This window comes from Astyanax mexicanus, chromosome 21, assembly GCF_023375975.1.
Source record: "Astyanax mexicanus isolate ESR-SI-001 chromosome 21, AstMex3_surface, whole genome shotgun sequence".
NCBI classification, from domain to species: domain Eukaryota; kingdom Metazoa; phylum Chordata; class Actinopteri; order Characiformes; family Acestrorhamphidae; genus Astyanax; species Astyanax mexicanus.
Window position 1 is genome coordinate 41,242,534 of NC_064428.1, and position 22,981 is coordinate 41,265,514.

Below are 22,981 nucleotides of genomic sequence, written 5' to 3' on the forward strand. Positions count from 1 at the left end.
AAGGCGCACCTTGCGGCTCGAGCCCCCCTCCTTCCTCCCTTTCATACCTGCGCGCCCGTAGGCCTTGCCGATGAGCCAGCGCACCCCCGCGCGCGCCCTCGCCCGGCCCGGCTCGTACCGGTCCAGCGGGGTGATCTCCGGTACCGGTACATCAGGCTCGAGCTCCGGCCTGCGCGCGCCAGCCGCGTCCACCATCGCCAGAGCCAGAGCCGAGCGCGCACACAGCCAGCCCGTATCACTCCTCCCGAGCACCCACACTCAGCGCAGGCCACGCCCCCTTACCCCCCCCAACTGCGCTGTGATTGGTCGGAGGCGCTCACACTCCCTGGATGGAGGATAGAGGGATGAGGATGGAGGGAGGAAGATGACAAAAGAAAAGATGACGAGCTGTCACCATCTCCCAGCAATCCTTTCACTTATCTAGAACAAGACCTATCCAGAGCAGGACCTATCTAGAATAGGACTTTTTTGGAACGGGACGTACCTATCTAAAACAGATCCTACCTATCTAGAACAGGACCTCTCTAGAAAATGAACTCTCTAGAACAGAACCCATCCAGAACAGGACATATCCATTTTTTAACATGACCTATCTAGAACAGAACCTATCCACAACAGAACCTATCCAGAACATGACATATACAGAAAAGGACCTATCTAGAAGAGGACCTATCCAGAACAGGAACTTTCTATCTAGAACAGTACCTATCCAAAACTGGACCTATCCAGAACAGGACCTATCCAGAACAGGACTATTCAGCTCAGACCACGCCCTCCTGCGCTGTGCGGTCTGATTGGCCAGGGGAGGGGTTTCACCTAAAGCGATGCTTTAGAATTTCCTGTATTTCTGCACAAATATGATCTAAAACATCATCAGATCTGCAGACTCTTGGTATTTTAATCTTGTATTTTAATATTATGTAATTCTGTGTTCCTTAATCATTTTCATCTCTTTAATATTAATCTACAATGTAGAAAATACATTAAATAAAGAAAAAGATTTAGAAAAAGAAGAAAATGTGTCCAAACTTTTGACTGGTGGTTTATCTCATTTAGGCTGTTCAGTGTTGTGGGTAAAGAGCCCCGCCCACCCCTGACCTGACTCCACCCCTGGTTTTCACCGTCGCTGATCACGTGATTGTTGTGAACCAGGAAGGAGCACTGGTAGAACGCAGTGCAACGCTATTAAGTATCATGTGTGACTGGGTTTTGGACGATTGGTTTCCAGTTTAAAGGTCCAATAGGAGGATCTGGTGGTCCTGAGTTCTTGGATACGTTCTGGGTAAGTTCTAAATGTGTTGTATCTGGTTGTAGCTGTAGGTAGTGTTGGGCTGGTGGTGTTGGGTAAGTTCGGAGTAAGTTCTGAATAAGCTCAGGTAGTGTTTGGTTGGGATGGTTAAAGTGTATCTCAGAGTTTTCTGGAGCTCTGTAAACACAGGGGCTGTAAACAGCAGCAAATCAAAACTGGATTAGATAAACATTTAGGTCTCTACACATTCTGCAAGACATTTTTATATTTGATATACATTTTATATAAAATTACAGCATATTATAGGAGACATTCACACATTAATGAATGAATGTAGTTATTTCTTGGGAATTCTACTTAAATGTGTCAGATATTGGTCTAGTTTAAGCTTCTGACGGGCAGGTTTTAGACAGACTTTAGGCAAGATTTTTGGGGGTGGACCTGGCAACCCTGCTCTCAGTGAAGGTCTCTGGAAGTGCCGGAGCTCGTGGTAAACTCATCCTCTGTGTGGTTCTCTATCACTCCAGAACCAGAAGAAGCCACTAAACGTGGGATTTAAATGCTGAGAATATGTTTAAATGTATAATGAACTGATGTGCAGGGAGTTCAGGTGTTGTCTTGTCTCTTATCTGGTGTGTTTACACATTTGCTTATTAGTTATTAGTTTATTTTACAGCTGCTAGTTCACTTTCTTTATTTTTTTTTTTCAGGTTTTATGAGAAAAGCTGGTCCTACATCCTGGAGGCTTGATTATCTAATGGGTCTGTTGTCATGGAGGATCATCAGGCACCTACCTGCCTTCCTGAGATCATCTCCAACCAGTCCATTATTACGGCTCAGAACGCTGGGGTTGCTGTCGTCCCTCAGGTGATTGGCTGCCGGATCAGAGATCTTAACATCAGTGTTAATGTTCACTCAGCAGGTAAAAATAATAGGATTTTTTACTGGTTTACTGGAACCAGTCGTATGTTTAATATTTAAGGTTAAGTTTTGAAAATGTAGCCACAATGCAGTATAGTTAAAAAGACTGTCTGTGTTTTATTATTAAGGTTACGTTTTAAAGATTTACAAAAAATGAAATTTGATACAGTAAGGAACCTAAAATGATTGTTTTAAATAAATGTTCTATTTGTTTAAATTGTCATTTCATCATCTCAGTATCACATAATTTTAACAAAATTTATAGGCCATTTGAATCAAAAAATTGATCTGCAATCGAAAATCGTTTCTAAATCGAATCAAATCAAATCAAATTGCCAGGCCAAAGAAAACACAAGAAAGTTTGAAGGAGAGAGGTAAAACCATCTTAACCGTAATTGGAAATCAACGTTAAAAGGATTTATTTTTGGTCATTTTGGAGATTTTCGATTGGTGCTTTCATCAAAAAATGGTAAATTATACAGTAAAATTATGTAGTAATGAAATGGAGACACTTGGTACTTGATACTGTTGGTTCTTAACTATAATATGTAGATACTGAAAAAAATTATATGTTATATTATTGTATGCATGCTTGTTTTAATGCACTATACCTTTTGTCTATGGCTGTGTTGTTAAGCCCTTTGAGTTTTCAGGAAAGGCGCTATATAAATAAAATAACATTTATTATAATTATTATTATTATTATCATTATTATTAAATAGCTAGACACTGAGAGATTTGCACCCAACCTAAATATGCTACATTTCAGTTTTGTGGTAGATATTTGTTACATTATTATTGTTATTTGTAATAAATGATTATTACATTATTTTATTATTACAAAATCAGGGTTTTGTTATACTTGTTTCTACTCAATATATGCCAATTTTGTACCTATACTAAAGAAAACTTCAACTTTTAACTTTTAACTTTTGTTGCTGTAGTATATTTTTTTAACTCTTTAAAAATGTCAGTGTTTTTTCATATTGCCAAATGTATTTTATTGGAAAAATACCCTGAAATATTGTGATGCTATTTTAGGCCCATATCGCCCATGCCTACTCCTTACTACTATTGACTTTTAAATTTCATTTTGTTTTTCAGCATCCGAAACTGTGTCGGGGACAGTGACAGAAAGACTAAAATCTAGATTGAAAAGTAAATTTGATGTGATCTTCGAAGGAGTCGCCAAGAGAGGAAACCCAACGTTATTACGAGACGTCTACACAGAACTCTACGTAACGGAGGGAGAGCGTGGAGGACTGAATGCCGAACACGAGGTCTGGCAGATTGACAAAGCGTTTAATGCACCTTCTGAACGGGACATAACCATCAGCTGCAACGACATCTTCAAACCGTTGACAGTCAGAAACTGTGAACGAAAACTAGGAGAAGACGTTCAGAAGAGACAACCCAGAACTGTGGTGACTAAGGGAATCGCTGGCATTGGAAAAACAGTCTCTGTGCAGAAGTTCATTCTTGACTGGGCTGAGGGAAATGCCAACCAGGACATTGATCTTCTGCTGGTGCTACATTTCCGTGAGCTGAACTCAATCAAAGACGAGAAACTGAGTCTTCACAAGCTTCTGCTCTACTTTGACTCTGAACTCAAAGAATTAGAGAATTCTAAGTATTTCAGCTGTAAAATCCTGTTCATTTTTGATGGACTGGATGAAAGCCAGCTTCCGTTATGTTTTGGACGTAATGGAAGAGTCTCAGACGTCTTCAAACCAGCATCGTTGGATGAGTTGATGACTAACCTCATTGATGGGAATCTGCTTCCCTCTGCTTTGATCTGGATAACTTCTCGACCGGCTGCAATCGACAAGATTCCTCCACACCTCATCCATCGCATGACGGAGGTACGAGGGTTCACAGATACTCAGAAGGAGGTTTACTTCAGGAAGAGATTCACCGATCAAAACTTGGCCAGTAAGATCATCTCCCATGTGAAAGATTCCAGGAGCCTTGAGATCATGTGCCATATTCCCGTCTTCTGCTGGATCACAGCTACAGTCCTGGAACAAATGCTGAAAGGAGACCATGAAGAAATCCCTTCATCTCTTACCGAGCTCTACACTCGATTCCTACTCATCCAAACAAGTGAGAAAAAGAAGAAATACCTCTGTGCGAAAGATACCGATCCTCGGAAGCTGTCTGAAGATGATGTTCAGCTTATTCTTAAACTGGGGAAACTGTCGTTCGACAATCTGAAGAAGCACAACATCGTGTTTTCAGAAGATGATCTCAAACAGTATGACGTAGACGTCTCTGAAGCCTCTCTGAGGTCAGGAGTGTTCACCGAAATCATCAAAGAGGAGGATCCGATGTTCTCTGAGAAGATGTACAGCTTCGTGCACTTGAGCTTTCAAGAGTATCTTGCAGCTATCTATGTTCTCCACACATTCGCTAACAAACGAGAGAACGCTCTGCAAACCACCAGAATCGGCGAAAACAATGAAAACAATGAAAACAATGAAAACAATGAAAACTATGAAAACTATGAAAGCTATGAAAGCAACTTAAATAATGAATGCAGAGAAGAAAACTTTCCAGATTCGTTTATAGAGAAAGTTCCTCAGCAAGAAATGACGCTGTATCATTTACAGAAGTACGCCGTTGACAAAGCTCTGAACCTTTTCTGTGGGCATTTAGATCTTTTCCTTCGCTTCCTCCTCGGACTCTCAATGGAGTCCAACCAGAAGCTGGTTCCGGCTGTGAGGAACTGTAGAAAGGCAGTGTAAGTGTGTGATCTTCAACAGCATGATATATGATAATAATAACTCGAAAAGTGGTGGATGGTTACGCAGCTAACATGGCTCCCACCGTTCATAATGGTGGTTGCTATGTGGTTTCTAAGTGGTCGCAAGGAGGTTGCTAAGTAGTTGCTAGGTGGTTGCTAAGGTGTTGCTATGCTATCTGAGGCATTACAGTGTAGTTGTTAGGTGGTTTCTAAGGTGTTTCTATGGTATCTGTTGTGGTTGCTAGGTGGTTGCTAAGGTGTTGCTATGGTATCTGTGGTGTTGCTAAGTGGTTGATAAGGTGTTGCTAAGGCGGTGCTATGGTATCCATGGTGGTTGCTATGGTGTTGCTATGGTATCTGTGGCGTTGCTGTGTTGTTGCTAGGTGGTTTCTAAGGTGTTGCTAAGGTGTTGCTATGGTATCTGGTGGTTTCTATTGTGTTGCTAAGTGGTTGATAAGGTGTTGCTATGTGGTTGCTAATGCGGTGCTATGGTATCCTTAGTGATTGCTATGGTGTTGCTAATGCGGTGCTATGGTATCCGTGGTGGTTGTTAAGGTGTTGCTATGGTATACGTGGTGGCTGCAAAGGTGTTGCTAAGTGGTTGCTAAGGTGTTGCTAAGCGGTTGCTAGGTGGCTGCTATGGTATCCATGGCGGTTGCTATGGTGTTGCTAGATGGTTGTTAAGGTGTTGCTATGGTATCTGTGGTTTTGCTGTGTTGTTGCTAGGTGGTTGCAAAGGTGTTGCTATGGTATCCATGGTGGTTTCTATGGTGTTGCTAAGTGGTTCCTAATGCGGTGCTATGGTATTCATAGTGGATGTTAAGGTTTTGCTATGGTATACGTGGTGGCTGCAAAGGTGTTGCTAAGTGGTTGCTGAGGTGTTGCTACGGTATCTGTGGTGGTTGCTATGGTGTTGATAGGTGGTTGCTAAGGTGTTGCTTAGCAGTTGCTAGGTGGCTGCTATGGTATCCATGGTGGTTGCTATGGTGTAGCTAGGTGGTTGCTAAGGTGTTGCTAGGTGGTTCCTAATGCGGTGCTATGGTATCCATATTGGTTGTTAAGGTGTTGCTATGGTATATGTGGTGGCTGCAAAGGTTTTGCTATGGTATCTGTGGTTTTGCTGTGTTGTTGCTAAGTGGTCGCTAAGGTGTTGCTAGGTGGTTCCTAATGCGGTGCTATGGTATCCATATTGGTTGTTAAGGTGTTGCTATGGTATATGTGGTGGCTGCAAAGGTTTTGCTATGGTATCTGTGGTGCTGCTGTATTGTTGCTAAGTGGTTGCAAAGATGTTGCTATGGTATCCGAGGTGGTTGTTAAGGTGTTGCTATGGTATACGTGGTGGCTGCAAAGGTGTTGCTAAGTGGTTGCTAAGGTGTTGCTAAGCGGTTGCTAGGTGGCTGCTATGGTATCCATGGTGGTTGCTATGGTGTTGCTAGGTGGTTGCTAAGGTGTTGCTATGGTATCTGTGGTTTTGCTGTGTTGTTGCTAAGTGGTCACTAAGGTGTTGCTATGGTATCCGTGGTGGTTTCTATGATGTTACTAAGTGGTTGCTAAGGTGTTGCTAGTGCGGTGCTATGGTATACATGGTGGTAGCTAAGGTGTTGCTATGGTATACATGGTGGCTGCAAAGGTGTTGCTAAGTGGTTGCTATGTGGTTGCTAGGGTATCTGTGGTGGTTGCTATTGTGTTAATAGGTGGTTGCTAAGGGGTTTGCTAAACAGTTGCTAGGTGGCTAGCTGTTTTTTTATATTCTGCAGTGTATTTATACTGAACCTCTTACCTGCCGTAGTTTAGTGTCTTTAAACTTCTGTAAGAATCAAATAACAATAATATTTCCTAGGTTTGTTCCAGATAGGATTAACACTGATCTAATATAATAATATAATATAATATAATATAATATATTTGGATTTTTGTCTCTGCAGACTCTCCGGCTGCAGGTTAAGTGAGAGATGCTGTGAGACTTTAGCTTCTGTTCTTCAGAATCCTGAAGCAGTTTTAAGAGAACTGGATCTCAGTCTGAACGATTTAGAAGATTCATCTCTGGCGTTTCTTCAGGTCGGTCTGAACAGTCCATACTGCAGACTGGAGACTCTGAACCTCAGTCACGTCAACCTGGAGATAAAAGGAGCAGATCTTCTGCGTGCGATTCTACTGGGTCCTCACATCCAGCCACAAATTCTCACGTGAGAAATTCCAGTTAATTTTATGTATATAAATTATTTTAAACCCACTTGTTACAATAATCGAGTTATGGTATATGAATATTTTTTTGTCTGCTTGCTTTACTACAAAGAGCTAAAATGTGTATATTTTGCTAATAAATCAAACTTGCACTGTAAGCTTTAAGTAAAAAACCTTTTCTTTCTCTATTTTTTAGACTCTTTTCTTGCAGTCTTACAGATGACTGTGCTGAAGTTCTGCACTCGTCTCTTCTGTCGTCAGAGTGTCGACTGAAAGAGTTGGACCTCAGCTACAATTTCTTCACCCCTGATGGAATAAAAGTGGTGCTTCAGGGTCTGCAGAGCCCTAGCTGTGATCTAGAGATATTAAGGTGAAAGTGTGTTTTAATGTTTACGGACTTTTAACTGATGTCTTTGAGTTCTCAGTATTCATTTATTGTTTATGTCTTAAAGGCTCTCGGGTATTACTCTTGATGCAGATTGCTGCATTCATCTGGCCTCTGTTCTCAAACACTCGCTTTTGAGAGAGCTGATTCTGGACAGAAGTAACGTCAGAAATGAGGGAGCAGAGTATCTGTGCAGTGGACTGATAAGTTCACACTGTCAACTACAGATACTGGGGTACGTATCTAATCGTATCTAATTTGAGGTTGGGAGGGTTAGTAATCAATGCATTTATTGCTTTATTTACATTTATTTTATAGGTTTATAGGTTTTTTTTTGTACTGCTCTCTCTCAGGCTGCGGGACTGTAAGCTCTCTCCGAAAGCTTGTTTATATCTGACCGTGGCGTTGAGCACTTACTCAGTTTTAAAAGAGCTGAACCTCGGAGAAAACGACCTGCAGGATTCAGGAGCCAAACTTCTCTCTACTGGACTGAAGAATCCAAACTGTATCCTCCAGAACCTGCAGTGAGAAAAGATGTGCTGAAATAGTAAAATTAATTATAATAGCAGCAGTAGGGGTGGTAAAAGTAGTAGTATTAATAATAAGGAATAGTAATATTAGTAAAAATAATAGCAGTATTAGTAGCTGTAATAGTAGTAATAGTAGGATTAGTAATAGTAGTAGTTATAATAGTAGTAATAGGAGTAGTAGTATTATTATTATTATTATTAGTAGTAGTAGTAGTAGTAGTAGTAGTAGTAGTTGTAGTAGTAGTTGTAGTAGTAATGTTGTATTAGTAGTAACAGGAGCAGCAGTAGTATTAGTAAAAGTATAAGTTATAGTATTAGTTGTAGTTTTAGTATCAGGAGAAGTAGTAGTTTTAGTGTTATTAACAGTAGTAGTAGCAGTAGTAGTTTTGTATTAGTAGTAGTAATAGTAGTAGTTTTAGTAGTAATAGGAGTAGTAGTATTAGTAGTAGTAGTAATAAGAGTAGCAGTAGTAGTAGTAGTTGTAGTAATAATAGGAGTAGTAGTATTAGTAGTAGTAGTAATAAGAGTAGTAGTAGTAATAAGATTAGCAGCAGTAGTAGTAGTAGTAGGAGTAATAGGAGTAGTAGTATTACTATTATTATTAGTAGTAATAGTTTTAGTAAAAGTAGTAGCATTAGTATTATTATTAGTAGTAGTTGTTGTATAAGTAGTAATAGTAGTAATAGGAGCAGTCGTAATATTAGTTTTAGTAGTAGATTTAGTATTAGTAGAAGTAGTAGTTTTAGTGTTATTAGCAGTAGTAGCAGTAGTATTTTTTATATTAGTAGTAGTAACAGCTGTTTTAGTATTATTAGTAGTAGTATAGTAGTATATTGTGGGGTGGGGGCCACTTCATTAAAATATCTAAAAATAGTTATTTTTATTATTATTATTATTATTATTATTATTATTAAGTAAACATATTTGATTATGTTTAATATATATATTGTATGTGCTCTCAGGTTGTCTGGTTGTTTGATCACAGAGGAAGGCTGTTGTTCTCTGTCTGCAGCTCTGAAGCTAAACCCCTCCTACCTGAGAGAACTGGATCTGAGCTACAATCACCCAGGAATATCAGAACAGCTGCTCTGTGATAGACTACAGGATCCACACTGCAGGCTGGAGACGTTACAGTAAATAAAAACATTCATTAAATGTTCTATTTTTGATGTTATCTCAAATTTGTTTACATTTTTGTCTTTAATTTTGGGGAAAATACATTATACAGTACAATATATAAACTCTAGTAGTAGTAGTAGGTAGTCTTTTAATGCCTTTTGGGTGGTGTTATTCCACCCATACCCCGAGATGTTTTTTTTTTTTTTCTCTTTTGGTCTGACCAAACAGATTTATGACACCTTTTGGGCCCAAACTGAAAAGTCTAAAAGTCCAAACCATATGTGGTATGTATGGTTTGAAAGCCCTCTAAAATTCAGATTAAAAACTCAATAAAGCTCAAAAATAAGACTAAACAATTGTGCAATATTTAAAGCCTATATGGTCTTTATTATATAAACATTAAACTTTTGTATAAATCTCTCACTTGCAAATTTGGAACATGCCCTGAAATGTGGAAATTATTTTCATAGCGTTTTTGGCTAAATTGACTGAACTGAACTAAAGTGTGTAATTATTTATACCATACCGACAGTTTACGGGTCTTAAGTAAGACCAAAACCATACATTATTTTTTATTATTATTATTATTATTATTATTATTATTATTATTATTTTATTTATTTATTTTTTAATGAAGGTATCTATTAAATACATTTTATAAGCAGAAATAACAAATTAACAAAGTATTGAAAGAACTGTTGGACCAAATGACCGAATCTAATGGTTTGCAAACTCTAAAGTGTTCAGAAGAGTTGACTTTTTTTTTTTTTCTTTATAGTTTGGACCATGGAGGACATTCACGAATCAGAGCTGGTCTTTGGAAGTGTGAGTGTTTGTTTTATTTCATTATGTTTTATTGATTTTTTTTTTTTTTTTGTGCAAAAATGACAGCCTCATCATCCATTACGTTTTTACTATTTTTTTTATTTATATATGTTTCCTCCCAGACTTCCAGGATCTCAGAATGGATCAGGTAGAAGGAGTTCTGATTCGTTCTCCAGACGGGAAAGGAGTGTCTCGTTTTCCCCATTTTCCTACGTTTTCAATCGTATATAATTCCGTTAATACCGACTCGGAGTGGGCGCGTGGGCGCTGTGGGGACGGGCTGATGGGGGGACGTTTTTACTGGGAGGTGGAATGGACTGGTTTGGTCAACTTGGATTTAACCAGTAATGAAGATTTTCAGCCCAAATCTTTAGGACTAGCGTTGATGGAAGTGGCGTGTAAGATCTCGCGTACGGATCGCTGCTACCGCAAGACGATTCCTGTAGCTTTAAAGTTCAAAACGCACAGAATCGGACTGTTTCTGGACTGGCCGGCGGGAACCCTGTCCTTCTACAGCATTTTCCCACAGGGAGCAAATCATCTGTACACTTTTCACACAACCTTCCGTAAACCAATGTACCCAGTGTTCCATCTGGCACCACCCAACTGGAGGAATGGGATCTCATCGGTTATTCTCGCGACACCGTCGCCTCACTCTGTTCTGCAAACAAGAAATCAGCTGTCTGAAAGACTTACAGCTCAGTTTTAGGATGTTTAAAATGAAAATTAACTGGTAAGATCGCGAAACAAAGTTACAAAAAAAAAAGAGATTAACACTATTTTACAAAAACTGAAACAAAATTGCAATGTTATGTTTTATCACTGTTATGTAAAACTGTTGTGTTTTATATGTTGGTCTTTTAAAAGTAATAAAGCAATGAAACATTAAAAAATGTTTGAACATGTATTTTTTGTTAAAAACGAGTGAATTATCCTAATTGAAGCATTGCCTGTTAGAGGTAAGGAACACCATTACACTAAATATTGATAGAATAATTAGTAATGGAGTTAATAATGAACTATTCACACTACTTGTAAGTATGTTTTTGGGTTTCAGACTTTTTTGGATAATTAAACATGAACCGGTTTAAATTAACCCCGGAAAAGCATTGCTGATCCTGACAAATGAACATAATAGGAGGGTTAAACGGTAACACTTTATAATAATTTTCATTTATATATTTGTGTTGTTTTGTGTTGTGTGAGGTTTTGATTTATTTGCATTTCAAATTGTTACCATGGGTGAAATGGAATTAAAATGCCTTGCTTGTATAATTATTTTTATATGATATTTTTATATATTATTTGTTAAAGTTTTATGATTTCGTATTTGGAAATACAAATTTCAGTTAATTTGATTAAAATGTAAAGTTTATTGATGTTAAACAAAAAAAACAGCACATTAAACAAGATGCATAATGTTTTATTAAGGAGAGCAGAAAAGGTCTATAGTAGAAAATGACATTATCACAATGATCATCATTTAAAAAAAAAAAAACTTGAGAAGTTTTAAAAAGAAATTTAAAGTAACCCTCAAATGCTAGGACAGCTTTTACTAATGGAAATATGGAGCACAGCACTCGACAGTGAGGAGAAAATCATCCAGTTAAAATCTGTAGATCTGGGGTGGGTTTCCTGAAAACGATCAATCTTAGCGAATAACGAACGAACTAAGGAATGACGTGTGTAAAGAACGAGCCAGTTCTGCGAGTGTTTCCCAAAGAGCTTCGCAAAGTGAAAATTAACAAACGAGGTTAAAGAACGTCTTTATTAACTCCTCCCCCGAAACAGCGCACTCAATCGATCCACAAACATCGATTCAACACTGCAATATGCAGTATTTATTCACTATTACACCCTAAAAACGTAGAAATGTGATGGAATCAACAACATTATACATATTCGGAAATTAAATTACAAAAGGATGTACTTAGGCATTAATAAAATACTCCTAAAGATATGTAAGACTAAATAATTTGACAAAAATTACTATATTATAATAAACAAAAAATACTATATTAATGCCATAATCTATTTTAAAACATAGTGACCTTTTTAATTTCATAAATCATCCCTAAACAGTATAAACATTATATATATATATATATATGTTTTAGATATATTTTATATATGTTTTTATTTTGCTTAGACCGTGAGCATCATCTGCAGGAATTTGTTGATTGCAATCATTGCAGATTTAATGTCAAGAGCTCTACCATCACTAATCTGGATTTTAATTTTAATTTATTTGTGGGTTTGATTGGTCAATTTAAATATGTCCAGTTAGACTACAAGCAACAGACAAAGTTGGCATTACAATATAATATAATATAATATGACATAATATAACATAACATATAATATAATCGATTTAACCACAGAAACAAAGAAAGAATTTTTTTCTCCCTCAAATTTGGCGGCCCCTGGTGTTTAAGGAGATGAACTGCATGCAGAATCCCCTGTAAGTAGTACTTTAAGAATAACGAGTGGGTGAGGTTACTCGTTAATCTGCGAGCGAGTTTACGTAGTACTTTAGTTACACACGGCTTTGGGAAACACGCTTTAATTAACGATCAATCTTAAGTACGAGTTAACGAAGTTCTTAGCGTTACGAAGCTTTCGGGAAACCCACCCCTGATCTTTACTTTTAAAGAGGAGAAACCCATCCTATGGGTTTAAGGTAGAGGTCTGATCTTCATACTGATGAACTTCAGACCGTAGGCGTAGCCCTTCCAGTGGTACCACACGTTCCCAATAGCATTATATGTGGCATCCTTTCCCCAAATGTATACTCCGTTGGGGTTGGCGTGGTGGCAAGAGTTGTACCACCACCCGGCGAGGTACTGCTTGGCGCAGTTAATATCTTTATTAGTATCCTGGTCCTTGTCGAAGGTGGTGAACATCTGCCCGTTATGTAGCTCCATAGAGTCACCTACAAATATATAAAAAAAATGGGATCATGGGTTATTGTTGTTTTGCACGTTTTGACTCCATGAGGTATGAGATATTAATCAATCAATCAATCAATCAACTTTTATTTCCACTTGATAAAAACATTGAGGGTCACCCTCTTTTTTTATTGCAGCCTTTAATTTTATTTACAAAATTAAAGGGACTGAAAAAGAAGTTTAAATTATAAAAACAAGCAAACAATAAAATATTTTATTAAGAAGAAATAAAATGATATGCAGACAGGCTAAAATGTATTTTTTTAATGAGCTTCTTCTGCCCTTTTTAAGTTATTAATGCCTCGTTTTAAATATCAGGACTCTCCAAACTCTACCAATGAGGTGTGGAGCTACTTTGAGCTGAATAACGTTGTAAAAAGTGATTTATTGGGGTAAAATATGCTCCAAAACGACAGCTGGACAAAAGCACAACATTTCTGGATCTCAGAAAGCTGCAGGAGAGCGGAGGTGTGCTATTCAACAAAGATAACAACTTTTTATCATGTTTTACTACAACAAAAGTCACTTTTAACTTTTTTTTTTGTTCTCTTTAACATATTGAGTGTATTAAACCAAACATCAAGTCATCATCTTAAAATGTTATATCTTCATAACTTAACTGAGTTAAAGCAAAATGACAATTTAATTGAGTCGCCGATTTCCTTCCAGTGTAGGATCTTCTTCCTTACCTGCTCCTCCGTTGGTGAAGCCTTTGATGTTGAGTTTGTAGCCGTCAGTTTCAGATTCCACGGAGAAATACGAGTACCGAGCGTAAACCTTCCCTCCTTCAAAGTCCTGCAGATCCACCCTCAGCTCGTACTTCTTCTTGCGGGTGATCTGATAGAGGTTCTCCAGTCCTGAGGAGGTTCAGGTCCAACATTTTAAAAAGTAATACTCATTTCTTACACAAACATCTCATACAACAGTCAGTCACCCCTAGTAGTGATATGAGGACAACAGGGTCTAAACTAGAACCTCCGTTCAATCGTTTCAAACTGTTTTACTACAGTTAACTTTAATCATTTCATCATTTTATATCATAAGTACATTCCTATCAACTACTTGCTTATGGTATTTATACGTTATAAATCAGGTGTGTTGCTCTACAGGGTGGAGGTTTGGGTATGTGTTAATTCAGATATTAACCATGTTCATCCAGAGTTATTAAACCTAAAACCAGAGGTGGAAAGTAACTAATTACATTTACTCACATTACTGTAATTGAGTAGATTTTATGAGTAATTTGTCATTTTTAAAGTAGTTTTTAAAATAGGTCATTTTACTTTTACTCAACTACAAGTAATTTACTTCGCTACATTGGAAAACTCCCCGTTACTGAGTAACAAATGAAATGCTGGGAAAAATACCAAATTGTCTGAATAAAAATAAATTGAGTTTTGTTCTCCAACTTTTCCCAGCAGTGTTTATTACGGTTAGCGGGAGAGACGCTGTGTGAATCAGCTGTGCAGGCGAGTTATGCTACCTATCCATATGTGCTTCTTTGCGGCACTGCATGCGCCGACCAACATTCTTTAGTATGTTTTCATGTTTTTCATGGTAATTCCTTAAGTTTTTATTAGGAACATCTGCTTGAATGTTAAAAAAACATGTAAATAGCAGTTAAAGCATAGCAATGGCAAGTTAAAAAATAATAATGAACTGTACAACTATAAAAATACAGTTCATAACCTTTTAACTTTCTAACAGTAAAGAAAAAAAATGGATGATAGAAACCTATGCCTCTTGTTCTTGAAAATGTTTTATGGGGTGGTCTGAACAAATACTGCCTGAAAGATCCAAATTATTTAATGTATTAATTACTTAATTTATGATTTGTACTTTTTTACATCAAATAAATAAAACTATGTAATATTTACTCAAAGTACAGTTTAAATTGGGTACTTTTACTTTTACTTGAGTAGAATTTTAGCAAAGTAAAGGTTCTTTTACTTAATTACAATTTTTCAGTACTTTTTCCACCTCTGCCTAAAACAATGTCGTACATTTTACAAATACTTCACTTTTACCTTTTGTGAGAAATATCTAGAGAAACTGTATTACCAAGAGCATTGTACAATATTTAGTACTGTGAATTCTCTCTATATCAGTTCTCAATTCCAAACAGACGATATATCCTTCTATTTTTCAGCAATAATAAATTAATATTTGTTATTTTAAACCCCGACATTTACTCTGACCTCTGTTTTTATAAAGGTTAATAAACAGCATCACGTTAAATTCATACCCAGCCAGTATTCTCCATTCTTATTCCCAAAGCCTTTCTTGTACTGATCCCACGGCCTGTAGAAGTTCACACTGCCGTCCATCCTCCTCTGAATCACCTGATTTATAAAAAACAGTATTTATTTATAAAGTCAAAGACATAAAAGTCTTTTACACTGTACCAGTCAAACGTAATTTAATTATTTTAAAATGTCCTGTATTGTAGATTAATACTAAACTCATCCAAACTATGAATAAAATCATATGAAAGTATTTAGTAAATTAAAAAAGGGGTAAAACAAACTAGAATATGTTTGTTTTTTTTTACTTTTTTAGAGAAGCTTCTCTTTGAATTGTATTTTCTCAGTCAGCTTTATGAGGTAGAATCACCTGGAATTCAGGCTTTCAGTTAACAGCTGTGCTGAACTCATCAAGAGTTAATTACTTGAATTTCTTGTCTCTTAATAAAGTGTTTGAGAGCATCAGTTAAAGTAAAGTAGTGAAGAGGTAGAGTTACAGGTATACAGTGAATAGTGAATATTTGACTAATGTTCGAATCCAGATTATGAGAAGAAACAACTACTCAACTAAATAAAGATAAAAATGAAGCTCTGTATCCTCAAGTGCATAACATAATAATGGTTTAATTTAGTTTTAGTGTTTTGGCAAAAATGTATATTCATTTACTTACAGTATTTTTAGTTGTAGATGATGAAAAACTAAAAACATTTTAGTCTAGTTTTAGTAATTTACTTATTACTTTTGGTCTAATTTTAATTGACAAAAACTAACATTTTACTCAGGTTTTAGACATTTATGTACTATTAGTTTTAGGTTAGTTTTAGTGTAGTTTTAGTCACGTAGTTATTCGTTTTGGTCTAGTTTATGTAATTCAGTTATTAGTTTTAATGTAGTTTTAGTTGCCGAAAAACTAAAAACATTCATTTTGTTATTAGTTTTACACATTAAAACATTTTAGTCTAGTTTTATGCATTTAGTGTTTAGTTTAATCTAGTTTTAGTCAGCGAAAATATAAATAAACATTTTAGTTTAGCTTTATTCATTTTGTTATAGATTTTCTAATTCATTTTATAGAGAACTACTCAACTAAGTAAAAGAAAGGAAGGTCAGTATCCTCAAGTGTAGACGCAAAAAAGACCATCAAAAACGTTATAATGATGAAACTGGTTGTAAGGTTGTGATAAGGTAGAGTTGGTATACAGTGAATAGCTCTATTTGAATAACGTTTTAATCTATATCATCAGAAGTAATAAGTAAGTATTAACTAAGTAAAGAAAAACATACTTTAAGATTAAAATCAGTATTTTGGTTTGTTTAACACTTTTAATGTTCTACATGATGCATTATGTGTTCCTGTGCTGCAGTTAATGTAATATAGAGACACTGTAAAACACACCGTCCACTTGGCGTCCTCTGGTGGTCCTCCCTCACAGCCCATGTCACAGTACACCTGTACAGGTGTGTCTCCTGTAGGGTAGATGGAATAAACCCCGCTCAGAGTTTGGCTGTTAGCGTAGATATCAGAGCAGTCTGCCGGAAACAACTCCTGAGAAACTGGTGCAGAACCAGCCAGCAGGGGGAGCAGTAGAGCCACAAACACTCTGCCCTGCAGGAAGAAGAAGGAAAAAAAAATCCTAAATTGACTAAAATATAAAATGTAAACCCCACCCACTAGAGAAAGTACCTGTCAAAGCTGGTAACATGATACAACATGAGTTTGGGAAAATATTATATAAAATATAACATTATAGTGTTTCATTCTTAAGTAAAATAACCTTTTTAACCCCAAACAAATAACAACGTAACTCTATAATACATGCATTTGATGACACTTAATTTTAAGTAATGAAGATGAAAGTCCACTATGACTTACTGTCATTTTGATTTCCAGCAGTTGTTTCAAAACTTAATCTTGATTCTGAAGAAAATGTTAAATATGGATCTAGACAGAAATCAAATTAAACATTAATTTTTGTGTTTAACATTAATCTTAAATGTTATCGGTATGGTTTTAGAGGCTGCACTACGGTGGCCGAGAAAGCCCAGCGCAGTGCAAATTGAAAAGCGCTGCAAAAGCACAAAACACATCCATCAAAATTACAACACAGGCGCAGCAAATAGAAAAACGCGCTGCAAATAGAACCACAACACAACGGAAGTGAGTCACAACACAACGGAATTTTCCCGGGGGACCTTAAAAGATGCTGTACCAGCTGTATACAAAGGACAATAAGTGGCAAACAAGCTTCTGAAAAGTAAGTTATGTTTATTACCTGTGATTACCACGGTTGTGTGCATATTATTAAAAGTTCTGCTTCACAAAACGCCTTGTTTGCCACTTATTGTCCTTTGTACACATAGTGAAGTCCGAGACGTTACTGAAGACGCAGCTTAGCTGGTACAGTATCTTTTAAGGTCCCCCGGGAAAATTCTGTTGTGTTGTGACTCACTTCCGTTGTGTTGTGGTTGTATTTGCAGCGCGTTTTTCTATTTGCAGCGCGTTTTTCTATTTGCAGCGCGTTTTTCTATTTGCTGCGCCTGTGTTGTAATTTTGATGGATGTGTTTTGTGCTTTTGCAGCGCTTTTCAATTTGCACTGCGTTGGGCTTTCTCGGCCACCGTACTGCACGGGTCACATAGCTAACAATGAACAACAAACAAACAACTTTTTAGTATTAAAGTGCTATGTATACATTTTGTTACAGTCAAACAACATCCAAATAAAAATATTCTGTAAGTGTTCTGTAAACTGCAGTCCACAGTATGTCCACTCTAACACCATGAAAACATTTATCCTATAAGTAACACAGTTAAACCTTTAAAGAATATTCTGTAACATTCTAAAAAAAACAAAAATGTCTTAATGTCTCAATCAATGTCATTTAATAATTAGTTAACAGTTTCATTTATAAATACTGCTAATTGATGTACCCATATCGTAAAGTATTACATTATATTCTATATACTGTATGTCTATATTCCATCGATGGAAATTACACACAACTTTCAAAACCATTCTAAAAAACAGAAAATGTCCTTAAAATGTAATTTTATCTAGCAACTTAACCTAATCTCCCAGAGGGAATAACTGCTGTAATGTAGGCCTAAATTAGGGTACCTTTAGGTCCTTTAAGGTGCATTTGAGTCTACAATCACTCAGAAAAAGTCAATTTAAAACAAGAAAATGTAAAAATGGGGACCTACCTGTAAGTCCTCTGAAACTCTATCAAGCGTCGGTCCTGTCCCTGCTTTTAAACCCTGCTGGACCCCACAATGGGGTGTGGAGCATTAACATTTCTTAAGGGAATTCACCTCATTTGGCTTTCAAAACACTACGAAATGTTTAATTTCCCAGACGTTTGGGTTCAAATATTGAAACACCTGAAACACCTAACCGCAAACATTTATACAGTGACAACAATCGAGAAAAAGCCCTGAAACGATTAACAACCTCAAACCACAACTCCAGCCAGGAGACATTCACAATGGGGACATTCATAAAAAGAGTTTATTTTGCTTTTGTTGGAGTAACTGTATCTACTGTCTCTGGATGAAGGATTTCTACAAAATGGCATTGTATCACTAAACAGCCGCAATGTTCAGATCAGTGATGTTGCAAGATGATGATGATGATGATGATGATGATGATGATGATGATGACCACCACAAAAAAATCTTATTCTTTTGGCAATAAGAATACAGCTCTGAAAAAAATGAAGATTTCACTTCAGTTTCTGAATCAGTTTCTCTGATTTTGCTATTTATAGGTTTATGTTTGAGTAAAATGAACATTGTTGTTTTATTCTATAAACTACAGAAAACATTTCTCCCAAATTACAAATAAAAATATTCTCATTTAGAGCATTTATTTACAGAAAATGAGAAATGTCTGAAATAACAAAAAAAAAAGATGCAGAGCTTTCAGACCTCAAATAATGCAAAGAAAACAAGTTCATATTCATAAAGTTTTAAGAGTTCAGAAATAATCAATATTTGGTGGAATAATCCTGGTGGTTTTTAATCACAGTTTTTTTCATGCATCTTGGCATCATGTTCTCCTCCACCAGTCTTACACACTGCTTTTGGATAACTTTATGCTGCTTTACTCCTGGTGCAAAAAATTCAAGCAGTTCAGTTTGGTGGTTTGATGGTTTGTGATCATCCATCTTCCTCTTGATTATATTCCAGAGGTTTTAAATTTGGTATTTTTTTTCCAAAGCTGTATGTTTTCTACTTTAGATTGTTCTCTTAGTATTTTAATCTTGGTTCCCACTGTGAAAATTTGTTTTTGATTCTGGAACCTACCTTTTTTGCGGAAACATGGCAAAAAACGATTCAAAATTAGGTCCAGGGACCAGAACTGTGCCGGTTCCACGTTGGTGTAAAAACGTTAACAGTTCATCAGGATTAGATCAGGAGATTAATGTGGAGGACTAACACTTTTTTACTCTTTACTACATAATTCAATATTTGTACCTTAATCGTTTGTAGGTTGTTAATATTAATCTACAATGTAGAAAATACATTAAATAAATTAAATAAAGAAAAACACTGAATGAGAAGTGTGTCCAACTTTTGAATGCTACCGTAAATTACTGTATCTGGACCCAATACAAACCCTTAAACCAAAGCAGAATAATGCTAACGATTAGCGTCAGGGCTATAACTAAACTGTAGGTTGATTTAAGTTGCAGTTTTTACGTAACAGTCAACAGTACAGCCAGAGAGAAGAATGTGGACCAACTGGATCAGAGTCACCTGTGCTGGATCTGCCCATCAGCCTGGATAAGTTTAACCCAGCTCAGATAAGCTAACACATGTGACCAGGTGGCTCTTCATAAAAAATAAAACACAATTACAGGACAAATAACCGTTTACAGTTTATGATTTACCCTAATTTTTCATTCAATGTTTATTGTTTCCTACATTGTAAATGAACAATGATGTGATCCAGACTACGAGAGAACACAAAAGGAATCATGTAATAACTTAAAAGTGTTAAACAACAGTCGGTCCTGATGAGTGCCAGTTTCAACATTATAACATTTTTGATGGTCTTAGTAGGGACTAAGCATTACTGAAATATTCACTATTCACTGTATACCTGTAACTCTACCTCTTCACTACTTTACTTTAACTGATGCTCTCAAACTTTACATTAAGAGACAAGAAATTCAAGTAATTAACTCTTGATGAGTTCAGCACAGCTGTTAACTGAAAGCCTGAATTCCAGGAGACTCTACCTCATAAATCTGACTGAGAAAATCCAGCAGAGATGCTACCTTGAAGAATGTAAAATATAAAACATTCTATTCTTTTTTTGTTTACTAAAGAATTCCATGTTTTTCTTTATAGTTTGGATGATTTTAGTATAGATCTACAATGAGGAACATTTTAAAATAAAGAAAAAATACTGAATTTAACAGGTGTCCAAGTTTTTAACAATATATATATATATATATATATATATATATATATATATATATATATATATAGTACACGTTAAATTCAGTGTATATATATATGTATATATATATATATATATATATATTTTTTTTTTTTTTTCCCAAAATAGTGTGCCACCTGAAGCTGCTTCCTGTCTTACCTGTTCAAATACCACAGAGGTGTGTGTGTGTTTTAAACAGTTCTTCTTCTTCATTTGCCTTTTCATTTTATCTGATCAGTCTAATGGAACAAGGAAGAACCACAGAAAACACTTCTGAGAACGACAAACACTTCACACAGTTTACACGTTTCACACTGCGGTAAGTTTACTTTTGTAATTTTCTCAGTGTCTATAGGACCTCTGTGTGTAAATGATAAACAGAACGAATGAAAGAGTGTGTGTGGTGTTAATGTAATAGTGTATAATTGTTATGAGTGTATGTGAGGGTTTATGTAATAGAGTAAAATGGTCCAGTGTATATGATGGTGTGTATACTGGTGTATATATACAAAGGTGTATATAGTGGTATATACAGCTCTGGAAAAAAACCTAAAATGGTGAGTCTCTTTGATTTTACCAAATTAAAAACCTCTGGAATATAATCAAGAGGAAGATGCATGATCACAAACCATCAAACCACCAAACTGAACTGCTTGAATTTTTACACCAGGAGTAAAGCGGCATAAAGTTATCCAAAAGCAGTGTGTAAGACTGGTGGAGGAGAACATGATGACAAGATGCATGAAATTAAAACTGTGATTAAAAAGAATAAAATAAAATAAAAGGGTTATTCCACCAAATATTGATTTCTGAATTCTTAAAAAATTATGAATATGAACTTGTTTTCTTTGCATTAGATAGATAGATAGATAGATACTTTATTGATCCCCGAGGGGAAATTTTGGAGGTCTGAAAGCTGAGCATTTGTTTTTTGTTATTTCAGATATTTCTCATTTTCTGCAAATAAATGCTCTGAATGACAAAATTTTTATTGTCAATATTGTTGTTGTTGTCCGTACTTTATAGACTAAAACAAAAATGTTCATTTTAATCAAACATATACCTGTAAATAGCAAAATCTGAGAAACTGATTCAGAAATTAAAGTGATTTCTCTTTTTCCAGAGCTGTATAATATATATATATATATATATATATATAATGTTTAATATAACTGTATATAATAGTGTGTGTATATATAGATATAGATATATATATATATATATATATATACATATATATATATATATATATACATATATGTATATATATATATATATATATGTATATATATATATAAATATTTATAATAAAATGTTCTTGTTACTCTGTTGCAGTGGAATGGGTGTCTCCAGCTCTAAAGCCGATTTGTTCAGTCCAGAGGAAAAATCCAGAAGTGAATCTGCTGTGTCATTTGATGGACTGAAGGGGGCACTGTTCAACAAGAAAAAGAAGAAAAAGAAGAAGAAGAAATCTCTGCAGTTTTTGAGGAAACTGTCTCCAGGCAAACGCCGGAAGGAGACACCGTTTCTAAGGAAGCTGTCACTAGGCAACAGGCGGAAAAGTTCTCCGTCACTGAGTAAAGTTCTTCAGCCCCTGAGGAGATTCACCATCAAATGATCTCCCACCAAGAAGAGCCAAATCTTTAGTTAATATTTACTATTATATACTTATAACTTTTAATCCAATTTAATGAGTGAACTGTTTAAAGTTATAAGGAAAACCTTAGTCTAAAGGGGGACAGAGACCAAGTTAAGACTGAGTCAAAATGGGGACCAAACCCAAGTTAAGACTGAATCAAAATGGGGACCAAGACCAAGTTAACACCGAGCCAAAATGGGGACCAAGACCAAGTTAAGACTGAGCCTTTGGTTATAATCTTCACCTGCTTTACCTGTGGTTATAATCATAATAGTAATTTTACTGTTGTATTAAAATGGTTTTAGCAAATTATTGGTGAATGTTTATCAACAGTACGAAATGCAATGAAGTCCAGATGGGGACCAAGACCAAGTCAACACTGAGTCAAAATGGGCACGAGGACCAAGTCAACAATGAGGCAAAATGGGGACCAAGACCAAGTCAACAATGGGTCCAGATGGGGACCAAGATCAAGTTAACATGGAGCCAAAATGGAGACCAAGACCAAGTCAACACTGAGTCAAAAGGGGGACCAAGACCAAGTCAACACTGACCCCAAAATGGGGACCAAGACCAAGTTAACACTGAGCATTTGGTTATAATCATAATAGTAATTTTACAGTGGTATTAAAATGATTTTAGCAGATCATTGGTGAATGTTTATCAACAGTAAGAAATGCAATGAAGTGTATTTAAAAATGAGTTAAATAATAAAAATACATTCAAAAGGGGCTTTATATTTCATCTTT

General features: G+C 36.0%; 3 protein-coding genes across 7 annotated transcripts in view; 1 reads left to right on the forward strand and 2 right to left on the reverse strand.

Annotated features, from left to right (window-relative positions):
• Positions 1-262, reverse strand: part of LOC103027056 (calmodulin-regulated spectrin-associated protein 3) — a 35,876-nt gene extending 35,614 nt beyond the window's left edge. For all 5 annotated transcript variants that reach the window (XR_007427934.1, XM_049469405.1, XM_049469404.1 and 2 more), the window contains exon 1: positions 48-262. Coding sequence is in view for 4 of the 5 variants with exons in the window: in XM_049469405.1 (XP_049325362.1) it covers positions 48-195 (148 nt within the window). In the remaining variant the exon portion in view is untranslated. The remainder of the gene's footprint in view (positions 1-47) is intronic.
• An 809-nt stretch (positions 263-1,071) lies between these two features.
• Positions 1,072-10,851, forward strand: LOC103027349 (NACHT, LRR and PYD domains-containing protein 3-like). Its single transcript, XM_049469451.1, has 10 exons — positions 1,072-1,282; positions 1,960-2,171; positions 3,275-4,910; positions 6,839-7,099; positions 7,294-7,467; positions 7,550-7,717; positions 7,836-8,006; positions 8,975-9,145; positions 9,910-9,956; positions 10,079-10,851. Exons 2-10 carry the CDS (start codon positions 2,021-2,023, stop codon positions 10,663-10,665), a joined length of 3,366 nt encoding a protein of 1,121 aa, XP_049325408.1. The 5' UTR covers positions 1,072-1,282; positions 1,960-2,020; the 3' UTR covers positions 10,666-10,851.
• Positions 10,852-11,363: 512 nt separating this feature from the next.
• LOC103027665 (microfibril-associated glycoprotein 4-like) lies at positions 11,364-18,082 on the reverse strand. Its single transcript, XM_049469556.1, has 6 exons — positions 18,079-18,082; positions 17,022-17,053; positions 16,545-16,754; positions 15,150-15,246; positions 13,594-13,761; positions 11,364-12,888 (listed from the first exon to the last, which is right to left on the reverse strand). The coding sequence occupies exons 1-6, from the start codon at positions 18,080-18,082 to the stop codon at positions 12,632-12,634; spliced, it is 768 nt and encodes a 255-aa protein (XP_049325513.1). The 3' UTR covers positions 11,364-12,631.
• Between the last annotated feature and the right edge of the window lie 4,899 nt (positions 18,083-22,981).

Coding starts and splice junctions, on each gene's coding strand:
- LOC103027665 (XM_049469556.1), bottom strand. Junction 16,755..17,021: donor TGCTGGAAATCAAAATGACA/GTAAGTCATAGT, acceptor TTCTTCCTGCAG/GGCAGAGTGTTTGTGGCTCT. Junction 12,889..13,593: donor CTTCACCAACGGAGGAGCAG/GTAAGGAAGAAG, acceptor ATATATTTGTAG/GTGACTCTATGGAGCTACAT.
- LOC103027349 (XM_049469451.1), top strand. CDS start 2,021: ATGGAGGATCATCAGGCACCTACCTGCCTTCCTGAGATCATCTCCAAC. Junction 4,911..6,838: donor AGGAACTGTAGAAAGGCAGT/GTAAGTGTGTGA, acceptor TTGTCTCTGCAG/ACTCTCCGGCTGCAGGTTAA. Junction 7,718..7,835: donor TGTCAACTACAGATACTGGG/GTACGTATCTAA, acceptor GCTCTCTCTCAG/GCTGCGGGACTGTAAGCTCT.